The sequence below is a fragment of the Polypterus senegalus genome, chromosome 2 (assembly GCF_016835505.1).
Source record: "Polypterus senegalus isolate Bchr_013 chromosome 2, ASM1683550v1, whole genome shotgun sequence".
In the NCBI taxonomy this organism is placed as follows: Eukaryota; Metazoa; Chordata; class Cladistia; order Polypteriformes; family Polypteridae; genus Polypterus; species Polypterus senegalus.
Window position 1 is genome coordinate 117,046,974 of NC_053155.1, and position 20,815 is coordinate 117,067,788.

Sequence of the window (20,815 nt, forward strand, 5' to 3'; positions counted from 1 at the left end):
TCTTTAGCAGTAACAGTAAGTGTACTTACCAATGATGGCTTTTCACATTGAATGTCAGGAACCTTGTCATTCCAATTAATTGTATTTGATAAATCTTGCTTGGTTCTCTTACTCTCTTGGGTATCATGTGGAGGCGGAACTGAGAGGGAGGAGTTCATACTTTGCACATACTGATAAAATGGAGTCTCTGCAGTAGCTTTATGAGCAAATGAAAATGAACTAGGTGAGGACCGAGAATCTTTATGATCTGGAAGTTGAGAGGTTTTAATATTGTGAAAAGATACATTTTGATTAGAAATGTCTTGTGGCACATTTGGTAAGCTCGAGTCATTGCTGCAGTCTGTTGTATTAGGCATATGGTTGACAATTTCTTCGTTTTCAGAGTCAAAATTAACTCCAGGCATATGAGTATCTGAACAATCGTCATCAATACTTTCAGATAATGTACTAAGTCTCAACCGATCACTTACCAGCTGGAGAAGTGAAAGAATAGAAGATGCGTCTTCCACCTTGCTTTTTAGTGCTTCATCAGGAAAAGGAGAGTCAGCCTGGTCGTCTAGAAGTGACTCTTCTCTAAAGCTTTCTTCTTCAAAAATCGGAGATAAGGAAGTGGGATAAACTTTCCCCCTTCTAAAACTGGGACACAAAAGTATATCTGAATCCAGAATAGAATTAAGTTGCTCAAGTTCTTCTTCCTCTTTCATGTCATCAAAGATATCTTTGAATATGTTATTAGGAGTTTCCACAGAAAGGTTTATATAGGAAGGATCACCCTCAGCTGCTTTCTGAAATGCACTCTGATCCTCATTCAAGCCTAAAAAGTCTTTTGTATTACTCGAATTTAGGTCTTTAGGGACTACAATGTCACTTGCTGGAAATGTGGAGTGAAAACTTTGTTCAACACTATCTTTAGATTTTTGAACAGGAGTGTCAGTATCAGTAATCAGTATGCTATTCACAATTTTTATTTTATCCTTTTCATTTCTATGACTGTCAGTGTTTTGATCCAGTGTACAATCCAAAACATGGGAATAATTATTATTAGTAATTGCCTTATTATCTGCTCTGAAATCACAGTCACCTGAAGCACCTTGTGCTGGACTCCCCCCTTCAAATGAGCCATGTTCATTTTGCTGTATATCATGGCTACTACAATTTTCTTGGGTATTATTTTCCATAACTGTGGTTAGTTCTGCATCTGCATTGCTATTGCCCATTTCCATGAAGATAATCTGAGGGTCTATTTGTTCAGAATTCTGTGAATGTTCTAAAATATGAGCTAATGAAATAAAATTACAATCAGAACAACTACTTGGCAGCATTAGAATATCAGAACTATCCTCTTGCACCACTACCAAATCCTCTGAATGGCCGCTACCTAAGTCGCTTGCTTCACTGAAACAGTGATCTGAATTCATTATCTGCTGTGATATTAACACAGTGTGTTTATCAAAAGTACAGGGTAAATGATTGCTGCACTGATCTTGGTTTGTTGCACCTTTAGCTAAATGAAGGACTTCGTTAACTATTTCTACTGCTTTTAGATATATTACTCTATCAACCTCACATTCTTTGTTATCATTAAAATCAAACTTTTCTGCTTTTTCCGAAACAGCTTCCCTCCCCAGATTACATACATTGCAGATAGTTTCTAAATTCTGGTTTGCCTTTGAGTTTTCATTGAGTTCACTTGGCTTCCCAATTTGAATGTGACTGTGAACCACATTTGATTTGTTATCCTGTGCATCAGTTTGCTGGATATCACAGCTGGCTGGCCTTGTGAAATTATCTTTATGATACCTGTTAAGATGGACATAACTGGAGTCTATAAAGAAATTGTTGGCTAACATTTCCTTGGCCTGTTTATTATCCTCTTCTTCTTCTTTGGTAAAATCTGATGCAGGTACAGCTTCTATAGCAATAACTGAACTAGTATATTCTATTTGTTGATTGGAGGGGTTTGATGTAAATTCACAGTTGATAGCCATATTAGAAAGCACACTGTCCTCATTAAAACAAGCTGAAGTCTGATTCTCCTTACCAGTACTAGCTGGCCTCATTGAAGGGAGGGACGATGCCAAGTTCATGTTAATTGTACTGCTTCCCTCTCCTTCCTCTGTTGAGGACACTGATTTACTGTCATTCATTAACACTTTCTGTTCATCCTTTACATGTGCATATTCATCCACTGGAAAGCTTAGCTCATCTGCTTTTTTGGAAAGGTCCTCATTCCTTAAAGGAGAAGCCTCAAGTTTATTTAGAACAGCAAAGGCACTATTTAAAATAGTCTGAACCATATGTCTAGCCTCTGTTTGCAAAGCTTGTACGTCTAAATCTTTGTCTGCCGTTTCATAGAGTCCTGCCCTTGTCATCAATATATGTTTGGATTCACTTTTGTCTGTAGCTTCATGTATCGGTAGGGAATTCCGCAAACACTCTTGTGAATTGACACAAGTTGCATCAGGCATTTCACTTTCCCTGTCGTCAGTGTCCTGGGAAAAAGTTAATGAAATACAATCTTCAGAAGGCTGGCCTTTCTGGCCGCAAGGAGGGGGCAGTGACTTGATAAGGTGGTTTGTGTGCAGAGTCTCTAGGGAACCATGATCTTGGCTGTAATGTACACTGTTGGCTTCTAACGTTGATCCCAAAGTGCCCTTGAACTGGGTTAGGTTTTCTGTGTTATCAGCGACTTCTTTTTCTTGCTCACTCAGAACTGCAGAGATATGTCTGTCATTTAACTTACTTGTGCACAATCTCAAACTTTCTGATGGTAATTGATTATTTTCAATAAAAAAAACTCCATTTGATAAAGTGCTTGAACTTATGCTGGTGTAAGAATTTCCATCTATGCAACCTAGGGAACCTGTGGAATCAAAAGGTAAAAGGCACCCATTTGTCAAACAAGCAGGCACCACGTTCTCCTGATGGAAAGCATTAATAACATCACAATTTTCTTTCTTTTGCACAACAACATTAAAAAATTTTTCTTGACTTCTTTTCTTCTCATCATTGGGCATGCTGAAAATTTTACTGCTAAACTCTTGCTCAGAAATTGTCTTTGATGAAACTGTTGTGGTTAAATCTGGCAAATTCGTCAAATATACTTCTGGATTTGGGACAAGATCATCTGCTTCAGCCTGAGTTGGTAAAATATCAGTAATTATGCAGGTCACAGGTATGCTTTCTTCACCTCCTTCTGGTATAGGCAAATCAACTTGAAGATAATGTTTTTTCATTAGCTTTTTGATCTTTTTTAGTCCTCGATAAGTTCCATAAGTAACAACAGGTGAAGAAAAGGAGGTTAGATCAGATTCCTGGCTATTATTCTCCTCTGTTGAGCATGTGACATCTACACCCTGCATAAGATGATTCTCATTGTTCTCATGGTCATTAAATTGCCTGTTAAAAAAGAAAAGAATACAGTTTAACAAAGAATTGCTTTGGAACATAAGATTATGACTTCATTTTCAAATCACATTGGCAGTGCAGCCCTTGTAATTTCCACTTAATATAGAAATTATAAAAAAATGTGTATATATTTTTTTTTAATGTATCTACTATCCATCATTTTTCTGAATTTGTAAACTTTAAATATTCAGTGGCTGGGCTGGGATTTGAACCCATAATTTAGGAACTATGAGGTAGTAGCCTGCACTTATTACTGGGAATGTGCTATGTAGTTAAAATATTATCCATCCATCCATCGTCTAACCCGCTGAATCCGAATACAGGGTCACGGGGGTCTGCTGGAGCCAATCCCAGCCAACACAGGGCACAAGGCAGGAACCAATCCTGGGCAGGGTGCCAACCCACCACAGGACACACACAAACACACCCACACATCAAGCACACACTAGGGCCAATTTAGAATCTCCAATCCACCTAACCTGCATGTCTTTGGACTGTAGGAGGAAACCCACGCAGACACGGGGAGAACATGCAAACTCCACGCAGGGAGGACCCGGGAAGCGAACCCGAGTCTCCCAACTGCAAGGCAGCAGCGCTACCACTGCGCCACCGTTAAAATATTACTACATGACATAAAATACATTAATCATTCATTTATTTTCTTAATCTATATTCTTCCAAGCCAGCACTTCACAGAATCAATACCACTTCATCAGAAGCCATACATGCACATATGCCCATACTCACTCATATAATAGCCATCCTGCATTTTTTGGATATGGCAGGAAAATTGCAGTACTTCAACAAAACCTACACAAAGAAATTAGAGGAATGTGCGCAGACAGTGATCAAGCTGGAAAATGAATCCAGGTTTCCAGCACTATGAGACAGCAGTGCTAACCACCGTGTATCTATACTGCATAGCTAAAAACATTACCAGATAAAAAATGTTATTACTCCAATACAAGGTGCATAAAAGCCTAGGACTTATCTCAGATGCATTAGGAGGTGCAACAGTCAATTACGAAGCACACTTACTCACCAATTAACCTAATCACCATGTTTTTGAGCCAGGGCATGGAAAGTTGAATACCTAGAAAAAAAAATATTCTAGCATTCTATATGTGTGATAGTCTTATAGGATGGGCATGTTACATAAAAGCTTCAACTGAAAAAAGGAAAAAAAATATTTTAATTAAGAAAATATAACATTCATAAATTTGCTTAATCCAATTCAGGGTCATGGAATGCTGTGTGTAAGGCAGAGAAGAGCACGCACGCACGTACACACAAACATACACACACTCACATGGGGACAATTTTGAGCAAGCAATGAACTTAAACAGAAAAGGGGGAGGAAAGCCCGACTATACAAAAAAAAAATACAATGACATTGAAAGAGTGAACAAACTTCAGGTAGACAACATCAAGGAGTGGGACTGGAACCCAAGACACTGTATCTGTTAGGTGCCAGTACTACCAACCATGCAAAAATGCTGCCCTGGGCTAGCATAAATTAAAAAAGAAAAAAGTCTCTCATTTTTTTTTTTTAAATCAAGGATTAGGTTTCATAAAAACGTTTTTCTCTTACTTTGTCCTATTTACCCTTGGCATAAGAAACAAGTAAACATTAACTTCTTACTGTACAGCAATCCTCGGCCTACCTGAGAAAAATACCTTGCAGTGCTTGCTTTCTAGATCTCGTCTAGATTTTTAAAGCTATGTATTGTATTTAAAACCATTAAAAATGATCATAACATACAGTACCATTAGAAGTGGAGTTGATCTTTTTCTGAAATCTCGAATGGCTTGAACAGCTTAACACTTGCTAACTCTTTAAACAACTACCGTTATTTCCGTTTGCTTATCATTAACTGTGGGGTTGCTATGATTTAAAGTAATACAAACAGCTGGCACAGACTTACTGCGTCAGGTGAGCAAATGAAAAGAAAAAAAAAAAAAAAATGATGACACTTCTGAAACACTACCCAAGATATAAAAACAGGGCTGAGACAACTTTTGTTTCTGTGGATTAAACAAGCAGAATCTTTAATTTAATGCTGTAAAAGAAAACTTTGTACAGAATAAAACAACATCTTAAACATTCAAACTTCATAAAACCATGATTAGTTAAGCTGCCTTTCACCATATTTACAGTAGCTTCTTAACTGCTTATTATTTAAAGATCAGAGGCAATCAGCAAATGCACTAGCAACATTATTTACCAAGACTTTGCAATGACCTGGTAGTGAATTCAAATGATGCTCAGTTGGTCTCAATATTTAAAACAAGGTGAAAGATCAGTTATTTTACCTTAGCTTATCCCTGTTTGAGCTGCTGGCAAATCAGTTCTGCCATATCTGTTTCGTTTTTTGTTTTTTTTTACTTACAAAATCCAGTACGAAAATAATGAGTTTTGCAGGTATTACCTTAAAGTATATGTTTGTTCTTTTTTACCTCCTGGTTACAACTTTTTCCAAGCAATCTCTGCTGTCATCTGTGCAATGCTCACATGCAGAAGACGCACTGAAATTCTAGCCTTCATTCAGTTAATGCAACCTTCTTCAGGAGTGTTTTTTCTTCTTCAGAATTTGCATCAATCTTTTTCTTTGATCTCTGCTAACATACAACAACTCTGACTTATAAAAACATGAATATGCATTACCCTGTTAATTTTAGTTCTCACATTTACAATGTGAGATATGGCTGGCAGTTTATCCCGACCAACACCACCACACCACTAAATGGAGTCCTCCCTGCAACATGGAGGTGCCCCAAATTCAAGCAGGGCATCATGGACAATGGAGTTCGGCTTCACAGCCCTGCTGGATACCGTGGGGGCCACCAGGGGACGCTACAGGGAGACATGAACATTGCTTCTATTATAGCCCGGAAGTACTTACAAGTTACGGGGATGGAAGAACTAAAGTACTTCCGGGCTGAAATAAAGGAAAGTTTCCATCTGACCCGTAAGTGCTATGAAATCACATGGACTGAGGGAGAGAAGCACTTCCGGGTCAAGGACTATAAAAGGATGATGGGGAACCCCAGCAGACTGAGCCGGAGTTGGGAGAGAGTGCGACCAAGTTGCTGGGTGGAGAGGAGGATTATTGATTGTGTATTGTATTGATTTATTATTTTTATTGTTGTATTATTGAGTATAGTGGAGGTGGAGGTGCTTTGTGCACATTATTAGAAATATTAAATTAATTTCTTGGACTTTTACCTGGTGTCTGGAGGTGTCTATGGGTGTCATGGGGCAACAGCGACCACTGCTGTCACAACAAGATGCAGAATATAAAACAGAATTAGAATCATATTTCAGTTTCAGAGCATGTCCAAGTGTCATCTGGATGATTCAAAACTATGCCTTTAAGTTACTGAAATCACAGTTAAGGAAGATGAATGTCATTGTTTTGACTAATGGTCATACACTTTAGAAGAAGCAACTGCTTGTCAGCATAAGCTGACAAAATAACAATAAGCATGAGCTCAAGTGCGTGCAGACGGAACTCCGAGTCCAGCTCAGGGCAGCGAAGGAGCAGTACAGGAGAAAGCTGGAGCAGAAGTTGCAGAATAACAGCATGAAGGAAGTGTGAGATGGGATGAAGATCATCACTGGCTGCAGCTAGAAGCGGGGTGCCACCATCAAGAGAGACGTGGAGAGAGCAAACCAAATTGAACAACTTCTTTAACAGGTTTGACCACCCTAACCCACTCTCACCTCGGAGTACTGCATCCTCCAACCATCCTTCTGCTGATACCATCATAGTAGAGACATCCCCACCCACAATTACAGCAGCACAGGTGAGCAGAGAGCTAAGGAGACTTCGTGCCAGCAAAGCAGCAGGTCCAGATGGAGTATTGCCACGACTGCTGAAGGCCTGTGTGCTGGAACTGAGGAGTCCTCTATAGCGCATCTTCAAACTAAGCTTTGAACGAGGGAGAGTTCCGAGGCTTTGGAAAACATCTTGTATCACCCCAGTCCCAAAGGTACCACATCCTAGTGAGCTGAACGACTTCCGGCCTGTTGCTCTGACGTCACATGTGATGAAGACCATGGAGCGGCTGCGGCTTCACCACCTGAGGCCACAGGTCCGCCACGCCCTCGATCCTCTGCAGTTCGCATACCAGGAGAAGGTGGGAGCGGAGGATGCCATCATCTATATGCTACACCGATCCCTCTCCCACTTGGACAGAGGCAGTGGTGCTGTAATAATTATGTTTTTGGACTTCTCTAGCACCTTCAATACCATCCAACCTCTGCTCCTTAGGGACAAGCTGACAGAGATGGGAGTAGATTCTCACCTGGTGGTATGGATCGTGGACTATCTTACAGACAGACCTCAGTATGCGAGTCTCGGGAACTGCAGGTCTGACATTGTGGTCAGCAACACAGGAGCACCGCAAGGACTGTACTTTCTCCGGTCCTGTTCAGCCTATATACATCAGACTTCCAATACGATTCGGAGTCCTGCCATGTGCAAAGGTTTGCTGATGACACTGCTATTGTGGGCTGCATTAGGAGTGGGCAGGAGGAGGAGTATAGGAAGCTAATCAAAGACTATGTTAAATGGTGTGACTCAAACCACTTACACCTGAACACCAGCAAGACCAAGGAACTGGTAGTGGATTTTAGGAGGCCCAGGCCCCTCATGGACCCCGTGATGATCAGAGGAGACTGTGTGCAGAAGGTGCAAACCTATAAATACTTGGGAGTGCTGCTGGATGATAAATTGGACTGGACTGCCAATACTGATGCTCTGTGTAAGAAAGCTCAGAGCTGACTATACTTCCTTAGAAGGTTGGCGTCCTTCAACATCTGCAATAAGATGCTGCAGATGTTCTACCAGATGGTTGTGGCGAGTGTCCTCTTCTATGCGGTGGTGTGCTGGGGAGACAGCATAAAGATGAAGGACACCTCACACCTGGACAAACTTGTTAGGAAGGCAGGCTCTATTGTAGGAATAAAGCTGGACAGTTTAACATCTGTGGCAGAGCGATGGGCACTAAGCAAGCTCCTGTCAATCATGGAGAATCCACTGCATCCAGACTGCTGTCACTGTCTTGCTCCACTGACAGACTAAGGAGATCTTTCCTCCCCCACACTATGCATCTCTTCAATTCCACCCGGAGGGGTAAACGCTAACATTATTCAAAGTTATTGTCTGTTTTTACATGCATTTTTATTACTCTTTAATTTAATATTGTTTTTTGTATCAGTATACTGCTGCTGGATTATGTGAATTTCCTCTTGGGATTAATAAAGTATCTATCTATCTATCTAAACAATCTAAAGAATATTCTTTACAATTGAAAAATGGTTATCCACCTAATAAAATGTATTTCATTAAAGTGGGTTGTTACTTACAGTGAAGATATCAAAAGCCTACATGTAAACAGGAAAACAGGTCAAACTTGCCTGAAACAACCTACTGGGGCAAATACTGGCAGTAACCTGTATGAACTGCAGTACAATATTTGTCTAAAATGTATATGTTGAAATCATAAAACTTTATAGGAGATATGAAATCTATGGTAAAGGCTCAGTGTGTGTTTAGAAGGAGAATGAGGGAATGAGTTTTTTTTCAATGTCATTAGGAAATCAATAACAAAACCAGGTGTTATTTCTTGAAAATAGTATTCATGTATATGACAGGATTGGTATGATTCAATTTTTATCATTCTTTTAGCTACTTAGATGTAAAAGATTTATGTTCTGACTATGCAGCATGCGCTCCTGAAGCAGCTGGGCAGGAGAAGTAAATCACTTTCACCATGATTGCACAAACGTAACCAAGCTTAAAAATAATAGAAAAGAAAGAAATTAAAGATTTTTACTTCAGGCTTTTTGCACAACAGACAGTGAGTTAAAAGAGTTAATTAAGACCTATAAGTTTTATAATGACAATGTAGTTCACAAAAGACTGTTTTCCTGCAATAATTCTTCTATGTCTTAGAAAACAATCTGCTGTGTTTTGTACATGGTATTCCAAAAGAATTAGCAATTACGTTAATGGTGAAGGAGCTGACAAGGAGAGTTAGACGGCCATAAGCTAAAAGAGCTACTCTGGATCATCTAAGCAAACAAACTGCATCATAAAACTGCCTTCTTTTTATAGGTTTAATACCATACCACTCCCTCTAACTGGACAGTTTAGGAATGATACAAAAAGCTAAGGTAGAGTTAATGAAAACAAATCACAGAAGAAGAAAGAAAAGAAAATATATACAGTACCAGTAAGGCCCATACACTTTTTTGTAGCACCTAACTAACAAATAAACAGATTGTGAACTGATGTTAAGGATTACTAAAATTAAACAGCTAAATACTTTAACACTCCCAATATTAACACATTCTTTGTATTTCATTTAATTGGGCACTGCATTTTTGTACTTATAATCGATACAGTTTATTTACATCAGAGCAAGCAAATGCAGTATAGTGACTGCAGAGCCTCTTTTCCTTTTTCATTCAATATTCATGCTTCAGTCATGCTGTTTTGCTCCATTGTCCAGCTCATTTCTCCTGGGACACAGGTTCATCAGATTTTCTTTCTATACATACAGTATATACTAGTATAAGAATTCCTGTGTTTATACTAAAAAGTACACATCTATGTTATCTTATTATTTGGGTGGAGAATGGACATGGATACTTCACTGCATGCAATAGTAAGAACTTTAAAGTCTAAGGAGTTTAATAATGAATAGTGGTATTTTTAATTAAAAAAGGGGAGTTTTTCAGCATAAAATTACAGAATCTTCACATTAAAGTCACCTATTCATAAAAGTTTTACAAACTACTTATCACAAAAACTAATACCAGGTCAGACCTAGCAATAATTATTAAGTAAGTAAGGGGAAAAAAAGGTTTTCTACTTAATGAATTGTTTGCTGCCTCTAATGCATACTAGTTCAAAAATATCACATCATGTCTAATGTACATTGCAGTTCTAAATCAATCCACAAATTCACTTAAAAGACAGAGAGGTTCGCCTGTCTGTCCATGTGATGTTGGCATATATACAGGTAGATATTGAAAAAGAAAACAAAGATGCAAATAGCTGTTTTTCAATAAAAGGCAAGTATTGGTGAATGCACACGCTTATTAATTTTTTATACTCGCCTATTGCAAGACATAGCTACAGAAAGCTACAGCATACCTTGGAAGCATTAAGTACAATGCAGAAACCCAGTATCTGACAGAACACCAGTTCATCACTGGATACACTAACTCACACACACACACAAACTAAAGTCATACCAGGTTGATTTAGAGTCATAAACCACCTATATATTACATTTTTGGGACGAAAATGAAGTGCCAAGAGAAACCCCACATGGAAACTGAAAGAAAAAAGTACCTCCACATAGTGAGCAGACCTCGATCTGAACATAGCACTCTAGAAATGCTTGGCTGCAATGCATACTAATACAACTCCAGGAAAACAAAAAAAACACTAATTATATTTATTAGATTAACCTGATATTATTATCATTGGATGCAGAAAAAGCATTTGACATGATTGAATGGAAATACCTTTTTACTATATTGGAGAAATTTGGGTTTGGCCCGAACATTTGTGCATGGATCAAACTACTGTATACCAATCCAGAAGCTTCAATTTGTATCAACAACATTTGTTCAGACTACTTTAAACTAGAACGTGGTACCAGACAAGGATGCCCCTTGTCCCCGCTGCTATTTGCAATCGCCACTGAACCACTGGCGGTTCACTGTCGTAATACACATCAGATAAAGGGGATTATCAGAGAAGGAGTGGAACAGAAAATTTCTCAATATGCAGATGATATGGTACTGTATATATCAGACCCACAAAAGTCTGTGCCTTAACAGCACTCACAGAATTTCAAAAGATCTCTGGTCTCAGAATTAATCTGAATAAAAGTGTACTCTTTCCAGTGAATTCTCAAGCATATAATATTAGATTAGACACCCTACCTTTTATCATTGCAGAACAGTTTAAATACCTAGGGGTAAACATCACAAGTAAACATAAACCTCTTTATCAACAAAAGTTTGCCGTCTGCATGGAAAAAAATTAAGCAAGACTTGCATAGATGGTCAACCCTTCATCTCACTCTAGCTGGAAGAATTAACACTGTTAAGATGAATATTCTTCCTAAGCTTCTTCTTTTTTTTTTCAAAACATTCCAATATACATCAATAAATCATTTTTTAAACAATTAGATTCAACAATAACCTCATTTATTTGGAGCCCAAAACATCCACATATCCAAAGAGCGACCCTACAAAGACCAAAGACAGAAGGTTGCATGGCTCTATCTAACTTTCAGTTTTATTACTGAGCAGCAGACATACAAGCTATAAAAACCTGGACACAAATAGATGAACATACACAGGCCTGGTCCGCAATAGAAGTAAAATCCTGCAGTACTTCTTCATATTCCCTGCTCTGTGCCCCAATAAATGCAAGTTATCTGCAACATACTAATAACCCAATTGTGCTTCACTCACTCAGAATATGGAACCAATGTAGAAAGCATTTTAAGATGGAGAAGCTTTTATCTGTGGCACCTCTGCAAGAGAACCACCTCTTTCAACCTTCGCAAACATATGCAGTTTTTAATATCTGGAAAAAATGTGGAATTAACTTGCTTAGAGATCTTTATATAGACAACATCTTTGCATCCTATGAACAATTACATTCCAAATTTAACATTCCAGCTACACATTTCTTTCACTATGTTTAAATTAGGAACTTTCATAAACAGAACCTGCCTGATTTTCCTCATCTTGCACCCTCGTCCAAGCTGGAAAAAATATTGTTCAATTTCAAGGACACAGACACCATCTCTGCAATATATAAAACTAGCAAAATACCCGCGCTTCGCAGCGGCAAAGTACTGCCTTAAAATTTTTATTAAGAAGAAAATTAAACCTTTTTAAACTGAGGGAAAATATACCAATAATTATTTGTTAAGGATCTCTTTGTATACCACATTGTGAGTTCGGCCCTCCAGTTGTAATATGACCAAGCTGTGCGCGGAGCTTACTCTTGAGCATGCAATGTACAGTTGGCCATGTGAACAGTAATCTTGTTTCAAATCTCACAGCTTGGATTGCTGCTGTCATAATCGGTTTGAGTTTCATGGTTTGTTTCAATTACGACAGTATTTGTAGGACCTGTGTTGAAGAGACATTCGGCATCTGTCAAGCGTTGTAAGTATATAACCGGTTTCAGTGATAACTTCACATCCAGCTTTTGAGAGTTTAAACATTCATAAACATCAAAAGTGTCCACTACTGAAATTGTCACCTGTGAATCTAAGATGTTTAAGAGGCATAGGCGGTTGTTGAAAGGTGTAAAATATTTGGCCATTTCGGTACACTTGAAAGCGACAACCGAACAATTCAGCAGCAGCCATCAACTCACATGCAGATCCATAGGTGAAGGGCTTAAGCATTTCACTCTTATAGTGCTCCTGTGTAGTATAATTATCTCCTGTACTGTCATCAGTCGACCACCTTGAACCTGTCCCAGTCATTCAATACATAAGACACAATGTTCCTCCAGATATCAAGAGTGAGTCTGATATGGCCGTGCAATATGTAACAAAGAGAATGGAAAAGGTAGGTGCCATCTCCGGGCATGGAAACCACTTGGTAAGTGACAGTTCTTTGATCGATGGTGATCACCTTGATAGACATGTTAATGGGGGTATAGTTGGAATGATAAAGGAAATGGGTACCTGAACAATGTAAACTAAGTCTAAAATACCTACACAAAAACTATAATCGTAACAAATGAACAATAAAACAGAGGAGAAGCCGTGGATTAAATAAAAAGGCTGTAGTTATCAGCAGAGAGACGTGAATCCCGTGGCGAAGCAAGGAAGGGAATGTAGAGACTAGAGCGACGGACGGCCTTATATAGGCAGGCAGCGAACAACGGGGGAGGCGTTGGGATGGGGGACCCAACACCGCCTCACACGGTGACCGAGCTGCAGGCTATGGACGTACGTACTTGTAAGTAGGATTCAGTTAGCGTTGGGAACCCGCGTACCAAATTTCTTGAAGATGGGCCCATAAGTAACAAAGACCGTTGAAAACTTCAATATGGCGGCCGACAGTGGCATCATACCACTGAAATAAGTACGTACATTGGTTTCGGTTAGCGCAAGGAAGCAGCCTACCAAATTTCGTGAAGATGGGGCCATAAATAAGAAAGTTCAACATGGCGGACATTGTCAACCGTTATGACCGTTACACGTAGAATTTCGAAATGAAGCCTGCATAGCTTTTGTAAGTAAGCTGTAAGGAATGAGCCTGCCAAATTACAGCCTTCTACCTACACGGGAAGTTGGAGAATTAGTGACGTTGGAAAGTTCAATATGGCGGCTGACAGTGGTGTAATACCACTGAAATAAGTATGTACTGTCACGCTTGGGTCACAGATTTGCACAGAGACACAGAAGGTCGTAGAAAAAAGAAGAAGGATTTTTATTCAGACACCGGAAAAAACATGAGCTTAAACGTGCTCCATGACAAGTCAGATATAACAGTTCCGCTAGGAGCAGAGAGAGAGATAAAAGCAAACAATCAATTCCAAAACTGACAGGCGCTGCGCAAGGCTTATAAGTCGGCGGAGTACGCGAGAGCTTGTATTACGCGTTATAGTGCAAGGATAAGGAGCAATGTGTAGTCAGTGTTTCAGGGTTTGTGGTTTTCCCAGGGGCGTCTGTCTCTATTTGGGGTGCGATCAGCCCTCCAGCTCACAGTGCATTGGTTTCGGTTAGCGCAGGAAAGCCGCCTACCAAATTTCGTGAAGATGGGGCCATAAATAAGAAAGTTCAACATGGCGGATGTTGTCGACCGTTATCGACTGTTATGACCATTATGTGTAGAATTTCGAAATGAAACCTGCTTAACTTTTGTAAGTAAGCTGTAAGGAATAAGCCTGCCAAATTTCAGCCTTCTACCTACACGGGAAGTTGAAGAATTAGTGATGAGTGAGTCAGTCAGTGAGTAAGTGAGTCAGTGAGTGAGTGAGTGAGTCAGTGAGGGATTTGCCTTTTATTATTATAGATTATTTTACAGTCCCTCCGTTTCAAAGATCCAAGAGGACACTGGGAAAAAGATCTCTTAATCAAAATATCAGAAAAGGAGTGGAGAGTAGCAATGCAGAGAATTCACTCGAGCTCCATATGCGCAAAGCATACAATTATACAACTCAAAATTATATATCGAGCACATCTGTCTCACCTAAAACTCTCCAAAATGTTTCCAGGGCAAGATCTAACCTGCAAACGCTGCAATTAAGTCCCAGCCTCACTGGGTCATATGTTTTGGACCTGCACTAAATTAACATCATTTTGGACCAAAACTTTTAAGTGCCTTTCAGACAGCCTTGGTGTCACAATCCCTACTAACCCATTAACAGCTGTGTTTGGTGTTCTTCCAGATGGGTTTAAAGTGGAGAAGGACAAACAAACTGTGATTGCATTCACTATACTTTTGGCACATAGACTTATTTTACTAAACTGGAAGAATCCTAACTCTCCTCTTTTAAGTCAGTGGGAAACTGATGTTTTATACTATTTGAAATTTGATAAAATCAAATACTCAGTTAGAGGATCTGTACAGATTTTTTTCAAAACATGGCAGGATCTAATCAGTTATATTTTAGAATAAGCTTTTAAAGCACGGAGGAAGCAAATATTTCAGCATTTCTTTTTTCTTCTCCATTCATCTCTATTGGCTTATCAAACTCATCAATTTAGGTAAGTTTATAAGCCTTAGGTTTTGGCCATGCTCTCTCTCTCAGGGGCATGCGTCGACTTGTTCTCAATCCTACTTTTTGTAAAAATTGATTGATTTGTATGAAATGATTACAATAAAATTAATAAAAAAAAAAAAAAAGATTAACCTGATCAAGATTTTCCCTGAAGAATGGGCCTGAGTTGCCTCGAAAGCTTGCATATTGTAATCTTTTTAGTTAGCCAATAAAAGGTGTTGTTTTGCTTGACTTCTCATTGCTTTCTTCTGAATATTTACAAATCTCTAATATATACACACTTCTTCGACAAAGCTGCATGATGCAAGACAATTCCCACAAAACACATTATTGTAACACTGCACCTGCTACTGTTTTTAAGCAACACTGTACTTATGACGGTGGTCCTGGCTATAATTCAAGGTGTAGTGTGAAGCTCCAAGACTTTTTCTGTTATTTCTCCTCAGGGATGCACCAGACCCAGCCCTTTTCAGCTCTTCCATTTTTTACTGTTTACCCCATTGAGGAACTCCTCCCCCAACCCCCATGTTAAAAGGTGGCTTCTCTCATAAGACCGCCTGCCAATTTCTTCCACAGTTCATCAGGCAGACACTCCCATGTGTCAACTAATGGGCCCATCTGGCTTCCCTTCCTTCCAGGCTGATGCAGCACATTATTGATGTGATTATTGTTGAAACTGCTTTCTCCATTGCGTGTGAATGAGATTTGAAAAACACTATGGGCATCAAAGAGCTGCAGAAAGCTTTATTTGACTTACAAACAAGGAAATCTGGAAAGCAAATTGCCATGTAGAAGATAAATATTTTTTGATTTACTTATTTTACTGCCAAATTAGAAACCCTTGGCTCTTGTTTCACATTTGAAGCATGGTAGATTCAAAAGCATGGTTTGCAATCTCCACTGCTGCTCCATCCAGAGTTGGTTGCTAACCTGCAACCAATGTAGTCAAAATGGGTTCAAGTCCCCTGCACCGCTTATTTGGATTCAGCAGGTTCAACAACAGATGACTTTGAAATCTCATACATGAAGTGGCTAACACCAACAAGGATGAAACAGAAGTGCATCAGTCCATGGACTATATCAACTCTTCACAAGCTAAATTAATTTTATAATATTTTCCACATTTTTCCAAAGTTTGGATAGTACTATTCACTTTTATTCCTACTTTACCCTATTACAACTTTATATGATGGTTTATTCATCCAGTAATAGTTACTAAAAATGACAGAGTAATTTTATTTGTAGTTCTAGTTATTAAATAATTCAATCCATTGTCTTCCATTCCTCAGTCCACTTCCGAGAGTGGATTCCTTCAATAAAGTCTGTTAATTTTCATAATCATTACAGGATGAATAAACCATCAGAAATCTGAATAAGGGAATGAAGCAGGAAGTGAACGAGGTTATAAACAAACTCACTAGAGAAGCAAAGAACAAACAAACAGCACATTTATATAGACTGTGTTAACAGTAGCAATATATGTATCATCTTAAACTTAAACATTATGTTACTTAGCATCTCAATTGGCTGCAGTATAAGTTACTGATCGAGGCAGTAGGGATTTAGGCAAGCTGCCATATTACAGATCAGGCCCGGAAAGAAACACCACTGGTGTTCTGCATTTCACCACCCAAGGGACATAAAGCACCATTTTGTGTGTAGCAAGATCATAGGACTGGAACAATGCAAGTTCCTTAAAAAATTACAAAATATTATTTGGATAAAACACTTAAAGAATAGAATAAAGCTATTTGAGCAGGTCTGATGGAATTAATGGCCTTCCCTTTCCTGTAAATCACAGCACAAACAAGATTACAATACATTAACAAACTCACAAACTTGTAAGTAAAATTGAAGCTGAAGAAAAAAAAACAAAAAAACTTGTGTAACTGCAGACCAATACAGGATCACAATAAGCATTTTGAATTAATATATCAAATACTGCTGCTACTGAAATTAATAAACTAAAATGAAATGCTTTGCTCATTTATTCACATAAGGATGTCACATCAGGCACTACTGGATGTTCATATTGACAGTTTTGTATGTTAAAAACAGAGTTTTAGAAAATTATTCTGCATCTGTCAGGAAGCCCTTTGGGCCAAGTCATAACACAAATGCCTTCATTTTCTTGTCCCTTAATAAAACACAAAGAGAACTGCAACCATCTAAACAACACATGTGACAGGCATAACAAAGGACACCACCTAAAAACTACAAAAGGAGATGGGATCTGGCAAATTTTACATAAGATGCACAATGAAGTCTTGACTGCAGTTAGCATGTGTGACTCTCAGTTGAGGTTTACTGTAGTGTCTAACACCAAAGGCTTTTCACAGAGGATGAACAGTTCATTTGACTTATAAATAATGACAATATCTAGAGCTGCAGGTCCTATAAGAAGCAACTATAGTCTGTTCTTAAGAGTGGGTAAGTGAAAATGTTTAAACAATTAACAGCCTACCTCTAAATACACTATGCTGATAAAAAGGGAAACTGGACCAGTTGGTGACATACAAAATAGTTTTTTTGAGTAATTCTAATGTCAATCATGAAATTAAATCTAGACAAAAGCACACAAACATTTTGTGTCTATTATTGGTTTAAGGTGAATTTTTCTTTATTCCAATCACACCATACATAAGAGTTTTATCTCTTCTTAGGAAACCTGTTCATTTGTACTTTTACTAAACTTGCAGTTGTACAGTGGATTCAGAAAGTATTGAAACCCCTTCACTTTCTGCATGCTATGTGTTGTACAATTAAGATTTTTATTTTAAATGGACAGATTTGTCCAATCTACACTCAAAAGGCTGATAATAAAGTGACAAAATGTTTACAGAAGGATTTGCAAATTTATTAAAAATCAAAGATCAAAATTCAGCAATTGGTGATGAAGCTGTGTATAATTGCTTCTGTGTAAAATGTAGCAAATGTACCAAAAACCAAAAAATTTTCAATCCTCCATGCTCACAAAGGTTTCAAAAAGAAGAGAACTCTATGGTGACCAAAGTTGAACAATAACAAACAATTTCAATTGTCAATGGAAAAAAAATCATGGTACTTGTGTCTGAATAACATATCATTAAGTACACTACAAAATAAGAACTATAGTTTAAAATGCTTGATTCCTACATGAGCATGATCCATTTTAGTTTACAAGAGAGTTTTTCAGAAGGGACTTATTCAACTACGTTTTAGTAAAAGTACATGTGTTTGTGATATTTTTCATTGATGTTTTGATATTGTTTGCTATTGTCTAACGCTGGTCGCCGTAGACTTCCTATTCTAGTAGAAACTTTTTTATCCCCATTCTGCATGAAAACATGAGATTTAAATTTTTTAGCCATCAATACAAACTACACAGGGTATCACGCACGCGCGCATGGGAGGCAGCTAAAGGGCTCGAGTGAAGGCAGTTCTGAGGCATTCCGGGATGTGGCAGAGTGCACTAACTCTCTTTCTCACTTGTAGACGAAACCCGGGAGGTTCCACCTGGCTCTCTTGACGTCACTTCTGGGACTGAGCCAATGGAGACTGACCTTACCAGATCCGCCCCCCTGATGTCACATCCGGGCCTAATCCAATGAATGATGAACACGTGCCCGATCCTTATGACCTCACTTCCTGTCTCCCCCTTTAAAAGCCTTCCCTTTTCCCTTCTCTGACAGTCTTGTTTTGGACTCTGTTGTATGCACTTCAGTGCTGGTTTTTTTGAGAAAAACGAATTTAGCAGCCAGGATACCATATTACACGGGTGGCTGCCCCAACCCTTTATCTGTCTTTGTCTCGTTTTGTGACAAGGGTAAATAAAATAATTTTTTAAAAAAATCACTATTTTAGGGTGGAATATTCCTTTAATGGAACGTGTTTTAGTGGTCAAGTGAAATGTACTGTTAATCACTTCATATCACTTTATTTTTATTTATTTTTGTCTTATACTTTCCTTTTGCAGATGAAGTATATGGAACAGCAAAGGCAAACGGTGCAGTTAAACTAAAATGCAAGACAGGAAATACCTTGATGATTCACTATATCTTGATGCCCAGCAAACCCCCTTTGTTTTCTACTGAAGCCATCACTACAGATGCTGCCAACTCATACCTTCATCCATATGATCACTATTGTCTTTTATACCAAATCACACATGAAATACTGTATAAACCTCAGTTTCTAATAAGGCAGGCATAATAGACTTGCCTGTGACAGACATGAGACTAACAAGGAAGCTCTGGAATGCTGACCACCCTCTGAATCATGCATTATTCATAAAATTGTGTACACAGGTAAGAAGCTGTTATACTTGTGAATGGAAACGATTGATAGCGGTCCTATATGAGCCGTGTTGTGTACTTAGGCAGTTTCAACACTTAAATAAATATTCTAATTTGACTGATTGCTGGTAACATTTTTACTTCTAAAGAGTAAACAAAGTAATGAAGTGTTTTTTTTTTTTCACTGAAGGCACTGGTCACAACATGTTAATTAAAATGCTCAGAAATAATTATCAAAACGTATAAGGTTGTATAACTTCTAGTTTTACCATGGAGCCCCATGCAAACACCTTTACCCTGCTGGTGACTAAACTGTGTGAATGTCTATTTCTGCGTGTTGCTAAGGGTATAATGTTCTTTTAATGGTGTTTAATATAAACTTAAACCCCATGTTTAAGGGTTTAAACCTGACAAGAATTTTCAATAAAGGTTTAGTTTCTATCCAGATGCAGTCAAATCTTTAAACTCCTGATCTGCAATGAGTGACATGCAAAAATCTTATGTATGGTTCAATAGGGAAGTCAAAAAGCAGTAAGCAGGTTATTAGCAATAAGTAAAGCAGAATCCTGTCTGTCAGTCTTCTGAGGTGAAACTACATTTAAAACCCTCTTGTCACATCAAGATCAAGAACTATTGGATTGCGAAACACCACTGTTATCACAGAAACAAAAAGCAAAGGCTGCCTTTTATTACATATGAGGAGGAAGCTTGGTACTAGCTGGGGAATGTGACAGAGCCAGAAATGTCTAGTCACTACCCACAGGTTCCATTTATTAGTCACTGTTTAATGCACTTCCAATCCTTACTCTAAAAAAGGTCTTTTGAAAGCAGGTGTATGTAAAAGCTCTGGGACAGTAGAATGATTACTGGCTTTTATTACCCGCAGCACAAGTTTTACTAGATTGCATTTTCTGGCTTTAGGCATTTCAGTGTGGCTTAAGTGCATGTTAACCTGACATACCTCCCAGAGATCTAAATTCTGCACTACCAATACCTGAGGGTGTCTACTGGTTGCCATAGTAACAGACTAATATTATGCTTGGGGGTGCTAGAAGGCCGAACAGTTCTAAAAAGAAAAAAAAAGGAGAGTAGAAAAATGTTTCTACAGGTAGGAAGAAACCTGAAAGATTCTTAATATCACAAAATTTGATTTTCTAGGGTGAACTGCAAGAAGAATGTCACAGTGGAAAATGTCTAGGACACAAGCTTAGTGCTGTTATATTTTAATGAACATCATCCGTTATTAATTCTGCTTAATCCAGTTCACCGAGAGTAGAATACACTCTGACAGCAGTGGGTGCAAGACATGAACCAACCAAGAATAAGACTCCCCCAGTCTATCGCAAGACA

The 20,815-nt window shown here is 38.5% G+C and overlaps 1 protein-coding gene across 1 annotated transcript in view; it reads right to left on the bottom strand.

Moving 5' to 3' along the window:
• The window catches only part of LOC120523269 (very large A-kinase anchor protein), a 148,186-nt gene that overhangs the window by 107,585 nt on the left and 19,786 nt on the right, over positions 1-20,815 (bottom strand). The window contains exon 4 of the mRNA XM_039744445.1: positions 30-3,399. Coding sequence (XP_039600379.1) covers positions 30-3,399 — 3,370 coding nt within the window. The remainder of the gene's footprint in view (positions 1-29; positions 3,400-20,815) is intronic.